Source organism: Natator depressus, chromosome 9 (genome assembly GCF_965152275.1).
Source record: "Natator depressus isolate rNatDep1 chromosome 9, rNatDep2.hap1, whole genome shotgun sequence".
Classification (NCBI taxonomy): Eukaryota; Metazoa; Chordata; order Testudines; family Cheloniidae; genus Natator; species Natator depressus.
Window position 1 is genome coordinate 9,077,071 of NC_134242.1, and position 22,550 is coordinate 9,099,620.

The window sequence follows — 22,550 nt, forward strand, 5'->3', positions numbered from 1 at the left end:
GAAGCTGGGCCCACTACAGCCCCAAGTAGGAGCATGTCCTTTCAGTGGGATGCTGGGTGGCATTGCACAGGAGTGTGCCCTTGCTGTAACATGATGGCATTGCCATGATGGGGCCATGCCCCAGTGGGTCTGCAGCATGACACACAGGTTCACACCCGCATTATGCTGTGACATTGCCATCCAGGCCTCCTTGGCACAAAGGGACACTTCTGCATGGTACTAGGATCTTGCCACAGAATGGTGGTGCATCCTCTCGTAATGTACGGGTAAGGCTAGGCTTGTGATTAATTGTTTTTCCATTGGGAGCACATTTCAAAAGTGGGGGCCTGCTATGGAGAAAGTAGTATTGTGCATTGCATCCTGTACCGGGGATCCTGTTTTGATGGGCACTATGCAAGCATTTGTAATATGTAAAACAGACGATCAAAATTTACCATGAGTGGAATGTCACTTTTTGCACAGTTTCCTATGAAAAAAACAACTCTAATTTTGATTAAGAATCGTGATCTCTCTTGTAAATATAAAATAAAAAATGTAAACAAAGACTGCAACTACAATGGGGATGAAATGCTCTTTTTTACAACAGGACGCTATTAACTTGAAATACTGTCCATTTAAAAAAAGTGAGCTAAAATGTATATTAGATCTTATGCCTGGACCTGTGTGCCTCTGATTATGTGTGATTTGACTATCACTTATTTATTTTTAAAACATTTCTTCTATACTGCTGCTCTGTGAAAGACCCACATAGATAACAGTGAAAACTCATTGACAGATTATACACAAAATGCTACCAAATGCACAAAACAAACTGACAATTTAAAAAAAAAATCATTTCTAGTAATCTGAAAGTACAACTAAATTAGGAGGAAAACTTATCAGACAAACAATTTGTAAATTGATATGGCAGTGCCCCTTTAAGGACAAAAATGCATCCCAGCATTCTTGTTAGTCATTCCATATGCCCACATTTTGTGCTATTGATGGCTACATTTTATGCTTCCATGTATCTCAGCTGTGCATATATTGATCGAACAATGCAGCTGTTACATATTGATTAGCTCACAGGCTGTGATATATTATACCTAGAGAGTCAGTTGCTGTTATAATTGGCTTTAAGGTTGATTGCAGATGTATTGTTTTACTACTCACACCAAGACATTGCTGAAAACAAGGCACAAGACAGCAAGTGGCCTGGATGGCAACAAGAGTAATCATTCAGAATTGGAACTGTACAAAGGAGGAAAGTAGACCTGGAAACAGTTTCTATGGCAACTAAAAACAGTTATTAGAAATGACACTGCAGGAAAGACATTAAACTGAAAGTGTGTTATTCTACTTAGGAAAAAAGGCTAGAATTTTGTTTGGGCAATTTGAAATACACCTCTACCCCGATATAATGCAACCGATATAACACGAATTCGGATATAACGCGGTAAAGCAGCGCTCCGGGGTGGCAGGGCTGCGCGCTCCGGTGGATCAAAGCAAGTTCGATATAATGTGGTTTCACCTATAATGCGGTAAGATTTTTTTGGCTTCCGAGGACAGTGTTATATCGGGGTAGAGGTGTAAATCGTTTCCTGTTATCTGGTACAGTAGTTACATCCACTATTAAATCAGTTGAAATTCAGATCACAGCCTTGCTAACAACAGATATTCATATTTGTAACAATTGAAGCTGCTTGGTGCTATTGAGCTGGTTAACATTGTTCTCTTTTTTCTTTCTAATAGTAAAGATAGTGTTGTTTATACCCTCTGTATGGGGATTATATTTGGTACTTTGACACTATGGTAAAAGCACCTTAAAAATGCCCAAGATACATAAAGAATTTACTACATTCAACGAGTTTTATTTCTGTAACAATATGAAATTGCATTTATTTTGCACGTACCTGCATGATCTCTTTAGCTGTACACCATCCACTCTACTCAATGGGGCCACTTCACACATTCTAGTTTATGGACTAGATGAACCTCAGGTTTGATACAACATGGCAATTCCTACATTCCTATATAACAAAAATAAACAGAACTCTGACCCCAAACCGTTCCCTTTCCCCCTTTGCTATGGATCAGGAATTGAAAATAACTTTTGCTACATTCTGTCTTGGACCTGTGACCATCTTAAGGTCCAGAGTTAAAGACGAGAGCTGACTCCTAGGATTTTCAGTGATATAGACAACATTTTTATCTAGTTCTATCAGCACACAAGAGAGGGTAGGCCTTACATATAACTGTAACACCCAGATGCATAGAAAAGCGAGGTTAGATGATTTTTAAATTCTAAATATTTTGTCAATTTCCAGCATGTACTGGACTTGTTCACTAAGGCACTATATATGTGTGTTCAATTCTCTAAATGGCCCACCTTGATTATCATACACATTGTAAGGAGAGTGATCACTTTAGATAAGCTATTACCAGCAGGAGAGTGGGGTGGGGGGAGAGAAAACCTTTTGTAGTGGTAAACACCCATTTTTTCATGCTTTGTGTGTATAAAAAGATCTTCTATACTTTCCACAGTATGCATCCAATGAAGTGAGCTGTAGCTCACGAAAGCTTATGCTCAAATAAATTGGTTAGTCTCTACAAGTACTCCTTTTCTTTTTGCGAATACAGACTAACATGGCTGTTACTCTGAAACAATTCTCTAAGATGTGGCATAAACAGAATACATTATGGTGTGATGTGGCATAAAAGTTTCATTGGTGTTCAGTAGGGATGATCAATCAGTCACGTGTGGCCTTAACCGTTGAGATTGCAGCCATTCCAAACTCATCCCAATTAAACCTATATCCCACACCACATATACATATTTACAAAGACATGTAAAACAATGAGATAGTGAGCACCAAGGAATTGATGTGGATTGTGTGCCTGAATAGACAGCCAAACACAACTGAAGGCAACCTTCACACCACCCTGGCTCTCCAGCCATTTCTGATATGCCAGTAACTTCCAAACACTTGTACTTACCCAATCATTCCTGACAGCCCCAGCTATCCTCCCTGCCTTTTCCTCTTTTTATACCACCTAGGTTGGTCTCCTGAGGGGCTCATAAGCTGTAGCTGTCTCTGGCCTTTGTCTTTTAATGCTTATCTCTACAAAGAGAGGCCAAGCCAGGAAGTCTGGTCTCCCTCCTGAGTCTCAGTCACATTTACCTTCAGGTGGTGGATGCAGCACTAATCCAATCAGCACAAAAGAGACTTTAGGACAGTCACAACCTATAGGTACCTTCTTCAGGGCTATCACCTGTTACATCTGAGAGGAGGGATGGTCTGGGTGCTGACACTTGGGAGACCTGTGTTAAGTCCCCTGCTCTACCACAGACTTTCTGGGTGACTTTGGGCAAGACACTCAGCCTCTCTGTGCCTCAGTTACAAATGGGGATAATATCATGTCCCTACCTCACATGGGCACTGTGAAGATAACCACAATCAAGATAGTGAGGTGTCCAGGTTATGGGGGCTATACGAGTACCTAAGATAAACAGTACAATGGGTGTGCCTTTAGGACTCAACCTGGCCCTTAAAATTAAAGGGACATTGTCCTATAGTTTTGCCCAAAATTCAGGCTTTGTCTAAAAAGAGGGAAAGAGATGAGGGTGGGGGTTTTGAAAAACTGAAGGTGAATAAAAAGGTTTATATAGAATTAAAAAAAAAACTAATAGAAAACAGGTTTATTTAGATTTTAGGTTTTCAGTGCTGAAAACCAGGATTTTTCAGCAATATGGTAGTGCACGAGACCAGACAGTGATACTGACCAGTCACTTTTCAATGGCCAAGCAGCGGGAAGAGCAAACTGAATGAATGGGACACACAGTGGTGAAAAGTATTGTTATGCTGGCGGTTTGATGAAACCTCATATAAGCTGGTGGGCGTAATAGCTGTCTTTCATTCGGGATATATGTAAGAAGTAGTTAAACTCCTTTTGGAATAAGATAGATGAAATCAAAAGAGCCACTGCCTAAAATACAGGTCACACACAAGGTGGATCAGGAGCTGAGCTATGTGGGCAGAGGGGTTTCACTGGGGACTGTTATATAGACAAAACTACACAGGATCATTTCAGGGGACAAGACAAGATGTCACGTTTATTATAACACAATTTGATTTAAGACCAATAACTAATATCTAATACACACACACACACACACACACACACACCCCAAATGTTCTGCAGCTTCTAGATAGTTACCAGTCCTGAATGTAGCTTGAGTTCGTGGCTTGGGTTCGTAGCTTGTGGCGGCTACCTGGCCAGGCACAAGGAAGAGCTGGGTCTCTGTTGGGCATGCACCGATGCCCTTCCATATTGGCAGCGGAATGTTCCCCTCCAAAGTCTTCCATCTCACCCATCCTTTTTGTAGGCTTTAGTTTGAATCCAGAGTCTATAGGTCTTGCTGTGTCATGCTGCTTCTGGGTTCGGTGTGATTGATCACCCGTCAATTGCAGACATGACTTTCAGCCTAGGACCTGTCTTTGATGTTTCTTCAATTGTACTTTTGTTCTTCTCTTTTGAGGGTGGACTCCTCTTACTTTGTCAGGGCTGTTGTCTGCATCTTCAGCCATTGGTGTTTACACTTTATTTCATCAGGACAGGCTGGGGCTGGAGGTTAATTCCATCATCCATCCATACCTCATTCACACATCTAAACTAAACTAATAAGATTACAGCAGGGTTTGGCAAAAATGAAGTGAGCATTTTAAAATGGGTTACAACATGGACAAGTGTAAGGAATGGCAAACAGTGAACAGAAGTTACAATGTTGAAGCAGTGCAATTTCAGTGATTTAAGCAGCAATTGGATTGAAAGTGAAACTCAATTAGCCAGTTATTGGGGTACCTGGTTTTATGAATGAATGTAGTTTCATTCATAAAACTTTACTTATGAAGTTATATTAATAAAGTGAAGACAATTTAATCGATCAGTTCTACAGGACTCAGTACAATTGCAGAGAGTTAGGTATTGTTTGGTGGAGCTGCGTATGTGTGTGAGGAGAAGCAGCCAGAAACAACACAGAAGCAGACAGAGGAGGTATCAAAAAGCCAAACACAGCCAAAGAAGCACTTGTAGCATGACCCTGAGAGAAAGCTAGCAGAGAGCTTTTGGGGTAGAGTACTGGCTCAAAAAAGGCTTGGAATAGTGAGTAATGAAACTTTCTCCTGTTGGTTGATTCTTACTGCATTCAGGGAAATAGGACTTTGTGTGCATTCTTTGTAAATAAATAGGATTGTATCAAAGAAATGCCTGACTCATCATCAATTTCTCCGCCTAACAGAAACAACCTGCAAGACCCTGGACATTGGCTAACTGGTCAGGTCAAAATTATTTCGTGCCTGTAGTGGCCACAATGTGCCAGGTGCTTCCCAAACAGACTAGAAGTCCCAGTCCCTGACCTGAGGAGCTCACAGTCTTTGGATAGAGGTTGAGGGAATAGGTACAACATATAGGTGGTTAATTAATACATTATTCTGTTATCCATTTTGCCGTGGTTGGTCATCTGAGGATAACACATCTCCAGGAGGGACTAGAATGCCGAGAGGGTAGTGGCCTTGTTCAGGAAAGGCATTCCATGTATATGGGGGTATTTGCATGAGAAGCCAACAAATGGTCAGATGAGCCGACTAACAGAGGGGCATAGTTACATAGGGCTTTGAAAGTGGCAACAGAAACTTGACCTTATGCAGTGAAGGAGGGGGAACCGATGGAGGGACGAATCTAAATAAATTTGATTTTTAAAATTTTTCCAGTTTCAATACTCTAAATTGTTATTAGTGATACAGGTAAGGATATCGCAAAAAGAAAAGGAGTACTAGTGGCACCTTAGAGACTAACAAATTTATTTGAGCATAAGCTTTCATGAGCTACAGCTCACTTCATCGGATATGTATGTGTGTGTGAGAGAGAGGTCCCTTTAAAATGTTGGTAGCCAGCTAGGTTCTAGAAAGCAAGACCTTATTAGAATAAATTGAATGAGTCCATTCTCCTTAAGTGCTTGATGGAGGTATTTAAAATGTTTCACCAATATAATGAGAATCCCAGCTGACCTATAGAGGTGCCAACCCTCCAGGATTGTCCTGGAGTCTCCAGGAATTAAAGATTAAACTTTAATTTAAGATTATGTCATGTAATGAAACCTTCAGGGATATGTCCAACCAAAACTGGCAACCCTAGTGACCTGCAGCTCAAAATCATTTTTAAATCTACCTGGTGAGGCCACAGGAGTTTGTAAATCTTTCTTGTGTGCAAAGTGTAATTTATTGGTACATTGTTTACTAAAACTGGTTACAATGCTTTGGCCTCATCTGTTTCAATTCTAGAGCTAATAGATCATTGTTAATGGATCAGGCTATCATTGGATGAAGAAATCAAATTCTTTTGCCTCTTGGACATCATTTTATCAGCCGAGTTCTCCAAGTTATAAAATTCTGTTCCACGATATAAACAAAACAGGCCAGGTTCTGATCTCATTTCCACAGGTATAAATCTAGAGTATCCACTTCAAAGGAATTACTCCAGATTTCCACAGGTGTGGAATCTGGCCCACTGAGCAATAGCCTAAGAGCAAAATCTATATTAATCTTTTTCTTCCTACACTCTTCAGTCTGTTTTCCTGAATTGTAGGAAATTTACATTTGTATATAGTGTTTCCATTAAAGGTATAATGGGGTGGAGAAACCCTGCCCCTGTGGATTGCTAGCCAGTACAGGGATTGTCTCTGTGTGTTTGTACAGCACCTAGCACAAGAGCGCCCAAGTCTCACTCAGGCCTCTACCCACAACTATAATACAAATCATCATCGTGGATACTGCTAAACCATCCCTTCCAGAGAAGACTTTTATCCCATAGGAGGGGAGTCCGTGTTTCTTGGTGCTGAAGGGTTCAATCCCCCGGACCAACCCAGGGATGGAGATTGTTACTGTCACGATACCAGGCTAGCTGCACTTCTGACTGCTCTCTGGTCTCTCTCAATGCAGCCCCTCAGGTTTCAGGCCCTGTGCCTTTACCACTCCTAGCATGGAATCCTATGATGCTGCCACTCTTAGACCAGGTCCTGGTCTACAGTACCTTATGGACCACCCATGCTTATCTATCAGGCCTCACTGGGTAAGTTACTGCTATTCTTCCCTTTGGGAGCTGTGACCAGTGAACAATACAGTGCCCAGACAGCCCTCTCAAAACCAAGTATTGTTTAATCTTAACAGTGGGAACAAAGCAGAAAATAAGAGTAAAAGGATTTTAAACCAGTGAATGGTCTACACACAAGTCTGTCTTACCTAAGTCCTTCCACATTGTGAAGGGAGCCTAGGAAGGCCTGGTTTCTTCAGACACCCTGGTGGGTGCCTTTGGCAGTCAGTTTGTTCTCCCAAATAGGTCCTTGACAACTGTGTCTCCTCCCTGCTTGAGGGAGTCCTTTTAAAACTAGTCAGGAATCAGGACCTTTGTTCTCCTCAGTTTCTGGGACTTGGACCTTGCTACCTCAAACCTGTTTGGTGAGCTCCATAGGGGGTTGGAGATAGGACATGAAAGCAAATGGCTCCTGCATTAAGTGTTAGCAAATGGGTAGCCATCTTGAGCCATTGTCTGGGTCCCTGCTTGTTTCTCCAACACCTTGCTATTAAAATAACCCATCATATTCGTAGAGCAAATATCCCAATAACCACATCAACAAGACACTACTCATAGATTATTACAGAGCACCCCATTTCTGCCACAGTTACAGAAATTCCATTAGCAAAGATGGGGCCATCTTATCTGTATGCTAAACCCCTAGCAATACTGTAGCTGCTGTGCAAACGAATACATCAAATAAACATTAATCATGCACTGTTTTGTAATCTGACATGTATGCTCACATAGATGTATTTCCTTCTCCCAATATTTAAAGTGGCTAAAGCAGGTCCTGTTCCCAGCATGAGTGGGATGCCTGGGGGTTGGGAGGCCCAAAGAGAGGGAGCTGAAGAGCAAGAGAGTTCACCCTATGCTCACCTTGCATCAGGAACTCCTGCAGCTCCTGTCCCACCAGGTCGTGACACCACTTAATCAGATGTGGCCTGACTGCCTCCCCGCTGCGACCCTGTGCACCAGCAGGGGCCAGGTAATGGTTGCAGTGCCCACAGCAGGGAGCCGAGCCCAGCCAGCCTTGGGGGACAGGAGCTACTTTGACAGGACAGGAGGTTTTGGGGATCAAATCAGGACAGTGCTGCGAAGCCCAAGACTGTTGGGAGATCTGGTAGGTGGCAGCTGATATTGGCACATTTTACCTACATGCTCTAGCAGTTTTCAAAGAGGTGGGTCCAAACAAAAACCCTGGATCCAAACAACCCTGAGTTTGGGGAAAATCTGGAATGTGATCTGCAGCCACACCTTGTGAGTGGGACCCATCTCTAGAAAACACATTCCATTTTTTCCACCTTTAAATAGCTAATAAATTTGCACTTAGCTTTCCCATTTTCCCAGTAAAATTCAATTTACATTGATCTCTAGGCAGGCTTTGAAAGAGGAAAATGTACTGATTGGGGGGGGGGGGATTTCTAACTTCCCTGCACAGACTTTGTATTGCCTGCAGCAGGGTGATCATGTTTTGTGGCTTTTGGGCCATTGCTTCCCCTTTTCACTCCTCTTGGTTAGCAGCTGGGATCCATAGCCAGGAACTGCTGAAGGCTTCTCTATCCATTACTGCAGCTCTAAAGGGCAGCTAGACTCTCAGGGGGCTCGTTATTGTCCACCACAAGACAGCTGCTTTGCGCTTGCACCATCTAGTGGTCTCAGCTCTGCTTCTGGATCTAAGACGCTGGCCCCCTGTAGGCACCAGTTTGGTTTATTTATACCAACCAATGCCCACAGGTAGAGCTCTGCAAATCTGCGGATATCCGCTTTATATCCACGAATGAGGATATCTGCAGATCAGATGTAGAGACAAATTTTGTATCTCTGCAGGGCTCTACCTACATATGGAACACTAGATGCTGGCAAAACCAGCAGGGAAGTCCCAGGATGGGAGATAACGTTACACTAGCAGAAGAGCAAATGTAAATGCTCCCTAGGTGTTTTATATTTATTTCGCATGTGAAGTGGCTTCTCCATTGTAAACTGGTATTTCACATCTTTCTTTCTTCTTTCCTTTTTTTAAAACCAGGGTCTTTTGAGATTAACTTCCCACTCCCCAGGGAAAATTCCCTGTGCAGAGAATAACACTGGGCTGGTTTGGATCAGTGAAGGATTTTGGAAGGAAAAGCGAAGCCACAGGGCTTATCAATATCACCTTGCAGGAGGGTGGGGTAGGGGCTGAGTTTCTGCCCTCTGTCTTCACCTGGTGCTTTGTTCACTGTCTACAATGGGGAAGGTGCCTTTAAAAATCCTGCCAAACCCAAGGACTGAGTAATATTCAGATCCATAGTGTGATCTCACGTTTTAAACAGCCCACCGCACCTCTCTCTTTGTCCAATGTTTCCAGAAGAGACGTGATGAGGATTTTAACAAACTCCCTAGGCTCAGTGTGTGTGTGTGTGTGCTTTATCCTTTAAGGTCAACCAAGCATGAGACTTAAAATGGACATACATCTCTCACTGCCAAAGGTGGAGGAGGGTGGGGGCAGAGAAGCACCAGTCTCCTTCCAGCCACTCCTGAGTAAAGAGAGAGCTGACCTCAGGCTGCAATGGTGTGATTTCCCTTTGCAAGCGCCACTCCTCTTTACAATAGTCCATAGCTCCAGGATTTTTTCCTGACTCAAAGCATTACCATCCCCAAGCCTCCCTGGAGGCAGGTAGCGGGCAGCTGATTTGTCTCTTTATTCCTTGCCTCGTTCTTAAGGGGGGGATAAAACCCCTAAGCAATCAACTCTGCTTTTTTATTTTATTACCTTTCATGTAAAAGAACCTTTGTTAAGGGGTTATTCCCATGCATGCAGGGTTGCAGACTGCAGGAGATGGCCAGTGCCCAGGAGATGTAAGGAGCTTGGAAGAATCCTACCCTGGGAGTGGTACTTGCTTTGTGTGTGTGTGTAGCCTCCCACTCCAGTTGCATTTTTTTTTTTAATGCTGTGCAGTGCTTCGGTGAGATGCTTTTTTGGTTAAAAGAAGAAGAGATGTCACACCAGGAGCTAACCCAGCGACTGGCTACAGTCATCACTCATGTGGGTAAGGTATCTCTCTTCTTCCCCTTACCTTTTGCATGGATTTTGGACTCACTTCTCTTCACCTCCTCCACAGGCTGGAAGGCGAGGCTGCTGTGCCTTAGGCTTGTTTCAGTGTGTATGGTAACACCCATTGTTTCATGTTCTCCGTGTATATAAATCTCCCCACTGTCTTTTCCACTGCATGCATCCGATGAAGTGAGCTGTAGCTCCGGAAAGCTTATGCTCAAATAAATTGGTTAGTCTCTAAGGTGCCACAAGTCCTCCTTTTCCTTTTGCAGCAGCTTTTTGTGACACCTTGCGAGGGATTTCGGCGCAATTGGCAAATTGCAAAAAGCTTGCCCTCAAAAAATCTTTTGGTTAATGCATTTGTCCACTGTGCAATTCTTTAGGCTTTTCAAAAAATGCAGATATACTTATTGTGAATGGAATTGCATTAAATCTACACGGGTAGTAATACCTGCCGATTAAATGCTATAAGGGCAGGGGCTGGGTTAGGGGCTCTCTATAAAATGTATCAGGCTAGTCTTCACAGCGCTATCTTGGGAAACTAAAAATTGCAGCCAGTTAAAATGTAATTCTGTATTTTTACTGTCAGTGCTGTTTGAAGGGTTCTGGAAGACCGTAGGGCAGGTGGACAAGAGCTGTTTTAGATCCCAGGCACCGGGTAGTTTTTCTTTTGTTAATCTCTGAAGGATTAATAATCCTGTGATGCACTAACCCGGGCACGCTGAGTTAGGAGGAGGAGGTGGTGGTGGTGGTGGTGGTTTAACCTGCTAGCCAAGTGTTGACAATGATGAGCAAACAACTGCAAGAAACTGCCCATTAATTACTTCACCTGCAATGTCTCAAAGCGTGAATTTTACCAGATGAAAATAATCAAGTTAATAAGGCAGTGGAGTATGCTTTTTGCACCTTTATCTTGAGGCGTACAATTGAGCAAAAGCTGATTGTGACTGTTTAAAGTAGGTGAAGAGAACATTTTTTTTAACTGACTAGGCAGGGAGGCATAGTTCTATAGCTGTCCATTTCTGTAATGGATTATGTATTGTGAACGCAAAGGACACTGAAAGCATATTGAATTTGTATAATATCTGCGCTAAAATACTGTGGGTTCAAAGCGTGGCTTTCAAGTAATGTATAATAACATTTTAGATTCAGATGTTTGTGTGTTTGTTGATCTTAGCTGTAGAATCTAAATGGTTGGTGGTGGGTATGTGCTGATTATTGCATTAGGCAAATTTACATATAGAATTTTAAAATAATATAAAATTCTATAGAATTTAAATTAAAGCCCCAGTCCTGTAACATGTTCCACACATGGAACATGGATGGGCCTCTGTGCCTGGCTTCAGTGTGGCTTGATGGGGGTGCTAGGGTTTGGCCTTGGAGAAGCATTTGCAGGATCAGGAATTAGACCAAGAAGACAGAGAGATGCATGTGAAAGCTACTGTGTAACTGTAAGATTAATTATGTATTGTCTGAATTTGTGTCAATCAGAAAAATACAATTAAAGACTCTGGCATTCATTTTGAGGCAAATATTATTTTGTAAGGCTGGGATTTCAAAGGTGCTTAAGGGATTTAAGCACTCATCGATTTCCTCCCCTCCCCCTGTCTCTTTAGGCTCACTTGAAACCCCCCATCTGCTATATTATCACTTAATTCTTCCCCCCCCTCGCAAAAGTAGAACCTTTGATACACCTGAAGATGAATGCCAAGATTTGCTAATATGTAAATTAGAGGTATGTCAGCCTCAATTTGGGAACTTCAGAAATGTAGGAACCTGCTTTGACCATTAGTGATAAGACTAATGCTTTGCACTTTTCATCCAAAGCCTTCTCAAACATTAATTAATCTTCACATGTCTCCTGACAGCTGGGGGTGTATTACATCTGTGTTACCCAGGTGAGAGAAATTCAGTGGTTTTCCCAAGATTATGCAGCAAGTCAGTGCTAGTGGGAGAATAAAACTCTGATTTCTAAACCTTGCTCTGAGTACTAGAACTAAATTCTCTGCTTCTGAATAGTTCAGGGCATGCAATTCTGATCTGAATTTTTCCATAGAGTGTGCAAATATATATAAAATAAGGGAACCAAAATATATTTGTACAAAAATGGAAGTGATTAAAAAACAAAATACATCTTTTTTAAAAAACATTTTTCATAACCCTCTGCTGATGCACTGTTTTTTCTGAATCCCACATTCTACTGTGAGTCATGTTAGCAGAATCAGCAGCTGATTATTAAATCAAAAAGTCCTTCTATGGCAGTGGTTGCAGGCAATCTCAGTGCACTGAGAACTTTTCAAAGCTCCGATAACTTCCCATCCCATGCAAGAGCAGGACAGCTACCATTATGAATACACTTAATAGTATTTGCTACTTCAGTAGCACCTTTCATCCTAAAGAAACTCAAAGCACTATTCACGCTTATTGACACTCAACCCCAGTACAATGCAGCTACTTCTGGGGTGGAAATACAGCACTCAACCAGCACAATAGTGAGAAGTGGCGGAAGAGAAAACTTGGATATGAGCTAGCTCCTTCTACTTACAAAAAGTACCATGGGATCTTTAATGTCCATGCAAAGTAGGCAAGACCTCCATTTTTAAATGTCTCACACGGGAGAGTCACATGCATTTGAAACTAGGAACATAGAGAACAGGACTGGAAGGGATTTCCTATGTCATCGAGTCCTGTCCCTGCTATCACAGGAAATCCCATCCCGTAATCCCATTCATGAATTTATCAAGCTCCATCTTAAAACTAGTTAGGTTTTTTACCCCCATAACTCCTATTGGAAGGCTGTTTCAGAACCATACTCTTCTCTGATAGTTCAGCTGATTTCCATGTGGGAGGAGGCTTCTATCTGCCTTGAAAGGATGATTTAAGTCTGTGAGGATCTAAGTGTTGGTTCCAGGGACTCTGTGTTTCCAAACACACGCCCTGATCCTTCTGTGAGCTCCACGCAGATGGCACCTGCACAGAGTCAATACATTAAAGCTCATTGCGGGATCAGTGTCCAAATATGTAGGGAACAGTGACTAGTTTACCTCTGCACATACCCTTTTGGTGACCTGCACCTTGTAATGCAGCTTTTTCTCCGTGCTGATCAACAGATGCCTGATTCCGATCTTTTTTTTTTTTTTTTTTGGCACCAGTGTGCTTTCTCTGATTTCAGTGGAGTTACTCTTGCTTTACACTGGTGTGGATGAGAACAAAAAGGGACCTAAGGTTCCTAGAACTGGTGCACTTTGTATATTTTCTCCTTAGGATCCACAGAGCATGGGAAATGTTCCCCAGAGCTCACTGCAGAAATTGTTTCAAGGACAGATATAGATTAAAAAAAAAAAATTTACACACTTTCCTTGAGTGACACTTCTCACCTTGCAAGATTGTGTTCCTTGGGTAGCTGGGTGAGAAGCTGTTCGTTATGATGGAGAGAAGAACCCACGCTTGGGGTCTGGGGCTGACAGTGGCTGTGTGTTTGTGTGGGAACTCTTTCACTCTTCCGGCTTGCAAAACCCATAGGAATAAACCTCCATGCCCCCACAATCCCACCCACGCCTGGCAGCTTGTTCCCAGCTCTGCTGTGAGTGGGAAGAGCTCTCTGGGCATTGGTATGCAGATGGGCACACCCACCAAGTGTCCCACTTTGTCACAAGATTTTATTCTTTAAAATGACTTCCGCAATGAGGTGAGGCCACCAGGACAGATGTCAGCAGCTTAAGAAGGAAACAACTGAACTCGTACCCTATGTTTGCATTAAACCCCTCAGTACCATTGGGGCTTGGTTTACAGAGATGCTAAGCGTCCACAGCACCCTTTGATTTCAGGTGAGGTTGACTCTGAAAACGAGGACCAGGTCAAAATGAGCTGCTTTGTTAGCGTCTCTTGTCTTGGAAGCACTGAGCTAAAACCTTAACATGTGTACAACCTGCTACGTAAACTATACATGAAATAATAATAATAATAATAAAAAAAAAAGGACCTGCACTTATATCACAGCTTCCATCCGCAGTCTCAGAGTGCTTTACAAATATTAATTGTAACCTCTCATGACTCAGTGAAGTAAATGTTACCCATTTTACAGATGGGGAACTGAGGCTCAGAGTGGCGACATGACTTATCCAAGGTTATCCTGAGAGTCAAGTGGCAGAGCCAGGAACAGAACTGAGATCCCCTGACTCCCAGGCCTATGAATTCACCACAGGACGTCAATTCCTGTCACCTGGGTTCCATCCCCGCCATAGGGCAGTTGGGTGAAATGTGTCTGTAGCACAAGGCCATGCAATGCTGCAGTGTAGGACAGGAGGTAAAGGAGGATACTGCATCCATTTGAATATGCAGGAGGAAATTAGGTCAGCGGAATATAATAATCCAAGATGGAACTTGGTCAAGATTGATTTCATTTTTCACGTGCTGGTGTCACAATATCTGTCTTGTGCTGTGAAACTACCAGTTATCTTAATATATATCACAGCTTTGCACAGAGCATAGTAAACATTGCTAATCTGTGTCCTGGGTACAGCACTCTTCATGCTAACTTCTTAAGCAATCTTCCTTAAACGTACTGTATCAGATTGCGCCCTTTGTTACTTCTGTGCAAATGCAACCCCACTGATGTCAAGTCAGAGAAAACCACACTGTCCATGGATCATTCCTTTGGTCTCAGACTAGCTCAGAGCATTCATGCAATTTAGGATCTCATTTCAAGTACGTTTATTTGGATCTGTTCTAGACCCGGTGAGCAACTAGTGATGACTGACCTTTTTGCATCAGCCAGAAAGCACTGGTTTTCCTCACCTTGCTCTCTGATGCAGACAGAGGGCGTGTCCTTTGTTCCATTGCCCATAAAGAGGGACTTAGAAATCTGCAAAGAAATGTTTGCTAAATCTGCAGGGGTTTTCCCTGCAAAATCTGCAAAAATGTGGTGGAGTTTTTTCTTCCGAGATCAGTCATTCTTTGTTTTCTCCTATTCTGCTTCGTGGGCCTGTTTAATTGCACAATCAGATTAACTCGTTGTAAGACAGAAGGGGAGTTATTAAAAAGATATTCACTGGCTTTTTAAAAACTGAACAGTAAACAAAGCTTGTAAACATAACCAGTGTAGCTAATAAAATCTGCAGATACTTGTTTTGTATTTCCCAAAATGTAGAAATTCATGGTACTTTAAATAACACCTTGTACTTCAAACAAACAAATGCACTTTATACATTTTGTTGAGTCTCTCTCGGAAATAAAAAACATGTGAAACTGTCAAAAACTATGGATCCGGAATAGTGTTCTGGGTTCTTCTCTATACCTACCCAAGATACTTAGTTGTAGGGCCCTACCAAATTCATGGCCATGAAAAACACGTCACGGACCATGAAATCTGGTCTCCTCCTGTGAAATTTGATCTTTTGTATACTTTTACCCTATACTATACAGACCAGTGTTTCTCAAAATGGGGGTCCTGACCCAAAAGGGAGTTTCAGGGGGGTCACAAAGTTATTTTAGGGGAGTCATGGAATTGTCTCTCATACTTCTGTGCTGCCCTCAGAGCTGAGAGGCCAGAGAGCAGTGGTCGCTGGCCAGCAGCAGCAGTCAGCCAGCACAAGGGCAGAAGTAAGGGTGACAATACCATACCATGCCACCCGTACTGCTGGGCGGCCGGAGAGTGGTGGCTGCTGACTGAAGGTGGCTGCAGGCGGCAGCACAAAAGTGGCAATTCTGCACCCCCTCACCCCCAAAATAACCTTGTGATTTCCCCCCCCCAACTTTTTGGGTCAGGACCCCTACAATTACAACACCGTGAAATTTCAGGTTTAAATAGCTGAAATCATGAAATTTACCATTTTAAAAATCCTATGACTGTGACATTGACCAAAATGGACCCTGAATTTGGTAGGCAGGGACGGATTAATCTTCTGTGGGCCCGGCTCCAAACATATTTGTGGGCCCCCATGGGGGCAATGGACCATGGTGGGTGGGGGTGGAGGGGTGGTGTGTTGGTCCCTGGAGTGAGGGGCCAGTCAGGGGCAATGGGGCATGGCATGGAGAGGGCAGCCCTGCTCTGCCCAGCCCTCTGAGAGGGCACTGTTTACAAACTGGCAGTTGCCGGACACACAGTAACCTGCCTGGCCCTGTGCTTCCAGCATGCCCCTTCCCCTCGGGGGCGGGCCCATGCCATGGCACACATCCCCCCCTCACCCAACACTGGAAACCCCCCCCTTCCCTATGGCCAGAGCCTGCCCCCGGACCCGCTATGCCCAGCGCCCCCCCGACCCTACCACAAATGCACAGTGCCCTGCACAACACCACCCCTGCCCAGCGCCCCCCTGCACACAGCCCCACCACAGCTGGCCAGCACCCCCCACATAGAACTCCCTAGTGCCCCAACACACACAGATTTTCCCCGCCCCTTCACAGCCCAGCACCCCCCCAAGGCCTTCCAGAGACCTCTCCCCCGTGCCCTGCCTACTGGCTGCACTCACCAGCCCTGCTCAGAGGCAACTGTGTCTGTCGGGCTGAGCCAGTAGTGCAGCAAGGGCTGGTCACGGGGCGGGGAATTGCTCTAGTCCCTCAGGACGAGGGCAGGCTCCCTCAGGACACACTTGCCTGGAGGGGGCCAGCCAAGCCTTCCCCCCTTCCTCCCCACAACTGACCAAGACTGGCCAGGCTTCTGCACCAGTCCCAGGTGGCTCAGCTCTGGGGAGACAGGTGGGGCCCCACAGGTGGTGGGAAGCAGAGACTGCCCGGAGCCAGAGGTGCACTGGGGTCCGGCCAGGGGGCAGAGAGAAACCGGCGGGTGGGGGCGGGGGGCAGAGAGGAGCCCTCCGCCAGCGGGCCGAGAGAAGCAAGTGGCTGGCGGGGTCTCAGGGCACAGTACAAGCAGAGCAGGCCGGGGCCCCTTCCGATCATGGGCCTGGCGCCATTGTAAACCTGGCACTGTTGGGAGGGCCTGACTTATATTGTTCTTTTGACTCGGAATGTAGGGGGGAAAAAGAGGCTAACCGGCTTCCAGAACCACTGGAAATGGTAACTCTGTAGCATGTTGTCTCCATTTCCTAACACAAGAACAAGGAGACATTTAATGACATTAAAAGGTGGCAGATTCAAACCCAATAAAAGTAAATGTTTTTTCACGCAGTGTGCGGTTAGACTGCAGAACTCACAGCCATCGGAAGCCGTTGAGGCCAAGAACTTCACAACCACCACTCCGGATCTAATTGCTATGATTTGATACTGTAGCTCTTAGGAACCCCAAACATGGTGTAGGCTATAAAGATGCTGCTTGTTTATGTTCTGTAGAAATGTGTTGAACTATAAGTAGCCCCAAAAATCTATTGGTTAAAAATAGGCTTGACAACAGTCAAGCAAGGCATGGTAAAACAGGAGTGAAATGAGACTGCTCAGAGGCAAGTTAGAGAGATTAGTTTGGACACAACCCCAGGTCACGTTGTAAACATGTTTTGGTCCAAACTGGTTTTTACAAGTGTTTCAGATAACTTGTTAATGTTGTGGAACATGCTTTCTAGATTGATAGTTATTGATGTAGAATTTACGCAGCTGCTAATGAAGATGATGATTAATGTTAAATAGCCAATGAGAAAGTAGAAAACATTGAATTGTGGTTTAAAAGGTGGATTTGGAGAAGGCTTCGGATTCTTTGACCGTGGCATGGTGTTCCAAGAAGGAGGAGTGCTAGGCGGAGACGGGCTCCACCTAATGAGGAGAGGGAAGAGCATCTTCGCAAGCAGGCTGACTAACCTAGTGAGGAGGGCTTTAAACTAGGTTCACCGGGGGAAGGAGACCAAAGCCCTGAGGTAAGTGGGGAAGTGGGATACTGGGAGGAAGCACGAGCAGGAGCGCGCAAATGGGGAGGGCTCCTGCCTCATACTGAGAAAGAGGGACGATCAGCGAGTTATCTCAAGTGCCTGTACACAAATGCAAGAAGCCTGGGAAACAAGCAGGGAGAACTGGAAGTCCTGGCACAGTCAAGGAATTATGATGTGATTGGAATAACCGAGACTTGGTGGGATAACTCACATGACTGGAGTACTGTCATGGATGGGTATAAACTGTTCAGGAAGGACAGGCAGGGCAGAAAAGGTGGTGGAGTTGCACTGTATGTAAGGGAGCAGTATGACTGCTCAGAGCTCAAGTATGAAACTGCAGAAAAACCTGAGTGTCTCTGGATTAACTTTAGAAGCGTGAGCAACAAGGGTGATGTCGTGGTGGGAGTCTGCTATAGACCACCGGACCAGGGGGATAAGGTGGACGAGGCTTTCTTCTGGCAACTAACGGAAGTTACTAGATCGCAGGCTCTGGTTCTTATGGGAGACTTCGATCACCCTGATATCTGCTGGGAGAGCAATATAGTGGTGCACAGACAATCCAGGAAGTTTTTGGAAAGGGTAGGGGACAATTTCCTGGTGCAAGTGCTGGAGGAACCAACTAGGGGCAGAGCTCTTCTTGACCTGCTGCTCACAAACTGGGAAGAATTAGTAGGGGAAGCAAAAGTGGATGGGAACCTGGGAGGCAGTGACCATGAGATGGTTGAGTTCAGGATCCTGGCACAGGGCAGAAAGGACAGCAGCAGAATACGGACCCTGGACTTCAGAAAAGCAGACTTTGACTCCCTCAGGGAACTGATGGGCAGGATCCCCTGGGAGAATAACATGAGGGGGAAAGGAGTCCAGGAGAGCTGGCTGTATTTTAAAGAATCCTTAGTGAGGTTACAGGGACAAACCATCCCGATGTGTAGAAAGAATAGTAAATATGGCAGGCGCCCAGCTTGGCTTAACAGTGAAATCCTTGCTAATCTTAAACACAAAAAAGAAGCTTACAAGAAGTGGAAGATTGGACAAATGACCAGGGAAGAGTATAAAAATATTGCTCGGGCATGCAGGAGTGAAATCAAGAAGGCCAAATCACACCTGCAGGTGCAGCTAGCAAGAGATGTTAACAGTAACAAGAAGGGTTTCTTCAGGTATGTTAGCAACAAGAAGAAAGTCAAGGAAAGTGTGGGCCCCTTACTGAATGAGGGAGGCAATCTAGTGACAGAGGATGTGGAAAAAGCTAATGTACTCAATGCTTTTTTTGCCTCTGTCTTCACGAACAAGGTCAGCTCCCAGACTGCTGCACTGGGCAGCACAGCATGGGGAGGAGGTGACCAGACCTCTGTGGAGAAAGAAGTGGTTCGGGACTATTTAGAAAAGCTGGACATGCACAAGTCCATGGGGCCGGATGCGCTGCATCCGAGAGAGCTAAAGGAGTTGGCGGATGTGATTGCGGAGCCATTGGCCATTATCTTTGAAAATTCATGGCGATTGGGGGAAGTCCCAAACGACTGGAAAAAGGCTAATGTAGTGCCCATCTTTAAAAAAGGGAAGGAGGAGGATCCTGGGAACTACAGGCCAGTCAGCCTCACCTCAGTCCCTCGAAAAATCATGGAGCAGGTCCTCAAGGAATCAATTCTGAAGCACTTAGAGGAGAGGAAAGTGATCAGGAACAGTCAGCATGGATCGCCAAGGGCAAGTCATGCCTGACTAATCTAATTGCCTTCTATGACGAGATAACTGGCTCTGTGGATGAGGGGAAAGCGGTGGACGTGTTGTTCCTTGGCTTTAGCAAAGCTTTTGACACGGTCTCCCACAGTATTCTTGCCAGCAAGTTAAAGAAGTATGGGCTGGATGAATGGACGATAAGGTGGATAGAAAGTTGGCTAGATTGTCAGGCTCAGCGGGTAGTGATCAATGGCTCCATGTCTAGTTGGCAGCCGGTATCAAGTGGAGTGCCCCAAGGTTCGGTCCTGGGGCCGGTTTTGTTCAATATCTTCATAAATGATCTGGAGGATGGTGTGGATTGCACCCTCAGCAAGTTTGCAGATGACACTAAACTGGGAGGAGAGGTAGATACGCTGAGCGTAGGGATAGGATACAGAGGGCCCTAGACAAATTAGAGGATTGGGCCAAAAGAAATCTGATGAGGTCCAACAAGGACAAGTGCAGAGTCCTGCACTTAGGACGGAAGAACCCCATGCACCGCTACAGACTAGGGACCGAATGGCTCGGCAGCAGTTCTGCAGAAAAGGACCTAGGGGTTACAGTGGACGAGAAGCTGGATATGAGTCAACAGTGTGCCCTTGTTGCCAAGAAGACCAATGGCATTTTGGGCTGTATAAGTAGAGGCATTGCCAGCAGATCGAGGGACGTGATCGTTCCCCTCTATTCGACATTGGTGAGGCCTCATCTGGAGTACTGTGTCCAGTTTTGGGCCCCACAACTACAAGAAGGATGTGGAAAAATTGGAAAATGTCCAGCGGAGGGCAACAAAAATGATTAGGGGACTGGAACACTTGACTTATGAGGAGAGGCTGAGGGAACTGGGATTGTTTAGTCTGCGGAAGAGAAGAATGAGGGGGGATTTGATAGCTGCTTTCAACTACCTGAAAGTGGGTTCCAAAAAGGATGGCTCTAGACTGTTCTCAGTGGTAGCAGATGACAGAACGAGGAGTAATGGTCTCAAGTTGCAGTGGGGGAGGTTTAGGTTGGATATTAGGAAAAACTTTTTCACTAGGAGGGTGGTGAAACACTGGAATGTGTTACCTAGGGAGATGGTGGAATCTCCTTCCTTAAAAGTTTTTAAGGTCAGGCTTGACAAAGCCCTGGCTGGGATGATTTAGTTGGGGATTGGTCCTGCTTTGAGCAGGGGGTTGGACTAGATGACCTGCTGAGGTCCCTTCCAACCCTGATATTCTATGTTTTAGTGTTAATTATGGGGCGTTGTTATAATTGATTATAAAAAGGATAGCACACTGATTTTTTAGATTAGACTTGCCTATCTGCCATCAAGGAACCATTAGAGAGGATTTTACCCACTCCCCTCATATAGGGACTGATCATCCCTAAATGCATCATTCCTTATTTTAACCATATAATTGGGACCACATACAGCAAAGGTGACAATGGACCTGGGCCCCCTTGTGCTAGGTGCTGTACAAAGACAGAACAGATGGGGGCAGATTATACTCTGTTTTCCTCTAAAGCATCTGGCGTGGCCCCTGGCAGAGACAGGATACTGAACTAGATGGACCTTGGGGTCTGATCCAGTCTGGCAAGGCCTGTGTTCCTATTTCTGTAGGCCTCACATTGTATTAGCAATAGCATGCACTCTGTCTCTCCCCCCTTTTCCGCAATAGCAGAAATAGTTGATTAGTTTCTGGCTGTTTTTGTTTCCGTGGGTGAGTGGGTGTTTGTTGGTGTGTGAAGCAATTATTGAGGGAAAGCTAAATGGCAGAGCTGAGTCTTGCAATTAGCCCTGGTGATGCTCGCAGTCTCTTCTCTCCTGTGTCAATGAGCTGAGTACACTGGTTCCAGCTCCTGCGTAAGTTCTGCCTCCCATATTTGGACACCTTCCTCTTGTCGATCATGATTTCTGGGGGCTTGTAGGCTGTAAGGGAGGTTGTGGGTGCATAAGGAGAGGTGATCACTCAGGTAGCCAGGGCCAATCCAATAGAGAGACCTGAATGAATGTAAGGAAGGATCGTGAATTACACTCTGTGCTCAGTGGGGAGCTGGCACAGACACCAGAGCACTAGGGCCATGTGCCCTCACTGGCCTGTATTTTGCAGCCAGTTGAAGCTTTTCCAGGGCATGTGGCTTCATTCCCCGATATAACAAGTAATTGCAGTAATTGAACCTGGAGGTCACAAATGTGTAGATCGCTGTGGCCAGGTCTGTGTCTGGTAGGACGGGGCACAGTCTTCTGGCCAGTCCTAAGTGGAAGGGGATTTTTTTTTTTTGTTGCCTGGTTATTTGGACTCTTCCGTGCTACTGGTGCCCAAATGGGACCTCAAGGCTGTGATTGACTTAACAGTCTGACAACAGACAGTGGGAGATAAATTCCTCAAATCCCTTCCCCTTTCCTGCCCTCCTGGGCTCAGCGTCCCCAGGTGCTGATTTGGGCCAGGTGCCAAGAGCTTGGAGGTGGTGGTGTGGGCATTTGATGTAAAGAAGACCCAGAGCTAGGTACTGTATGCATACTGCTGGTGCTGCAGCCCAGGGAGTCTCGACCACTCTCCCTATAACTTCTTATCGGTGGTGAATAATACAGGGTATGTCTACACTAGAGCTGGAAGGTGTAAATCGCAGCACAAGGACACATACCCGCACTAGAGAGATGCATTTTAGTATGGTTACGTGTAAATGTGTACACCTAGGAACAAAGAATGTAGGCCATACTTAAAGGATGGGGACTGTATCCTGGGAAGGGAAGCAGGGACTCTGAAAAAGATTTGGGGCTCATGGTGGATAATTTGCCAAACATGAGCTCCCGGTGTGACGCTGTGGCCAAAAGAGCTAATGCCATCCAGGGATGCATGAACAGGGGAATCTTGAGCAGAAGTAAAAAGGTTATTTTACCTCTG

General features: G+C 44.9%; 1 protein-coding gene across 6 annotated transcripts in view; it reads left to right on the forward strand.

Annotated features, from left to right (window-relative positions):
* Positions 1-9,717: 9,717 nt before the first annotated feature.
* The window catches only part of MCF2L2 (MCF.2 cell line derived transforming sequence-like 2), a 330,633-nt gene continuing 317,800 nt past the window's right edge, over positions 9,718-22,550 (forward strand). For 3 of the 6 annotated variants that reach the window (XM_074963488.1, XM_074963490.1, XM_074963486.1), the window contains exon 1: positions 9,718-10,139. In XM_074963488.1, the coding sequence (XP_074819589.1) occupies positions 10,061-10,139 (79 nt within the window). In that variant the 5' untranslated portion in view covers positions 9,718-10,060. The remainder of the gene's footprint in view (positions 10,140-22,550) is intronic. The other 3 variants (XM_074963485.1, XM_074963489.1, XM_074963487.1) reach the window with 2 other exon arrangements.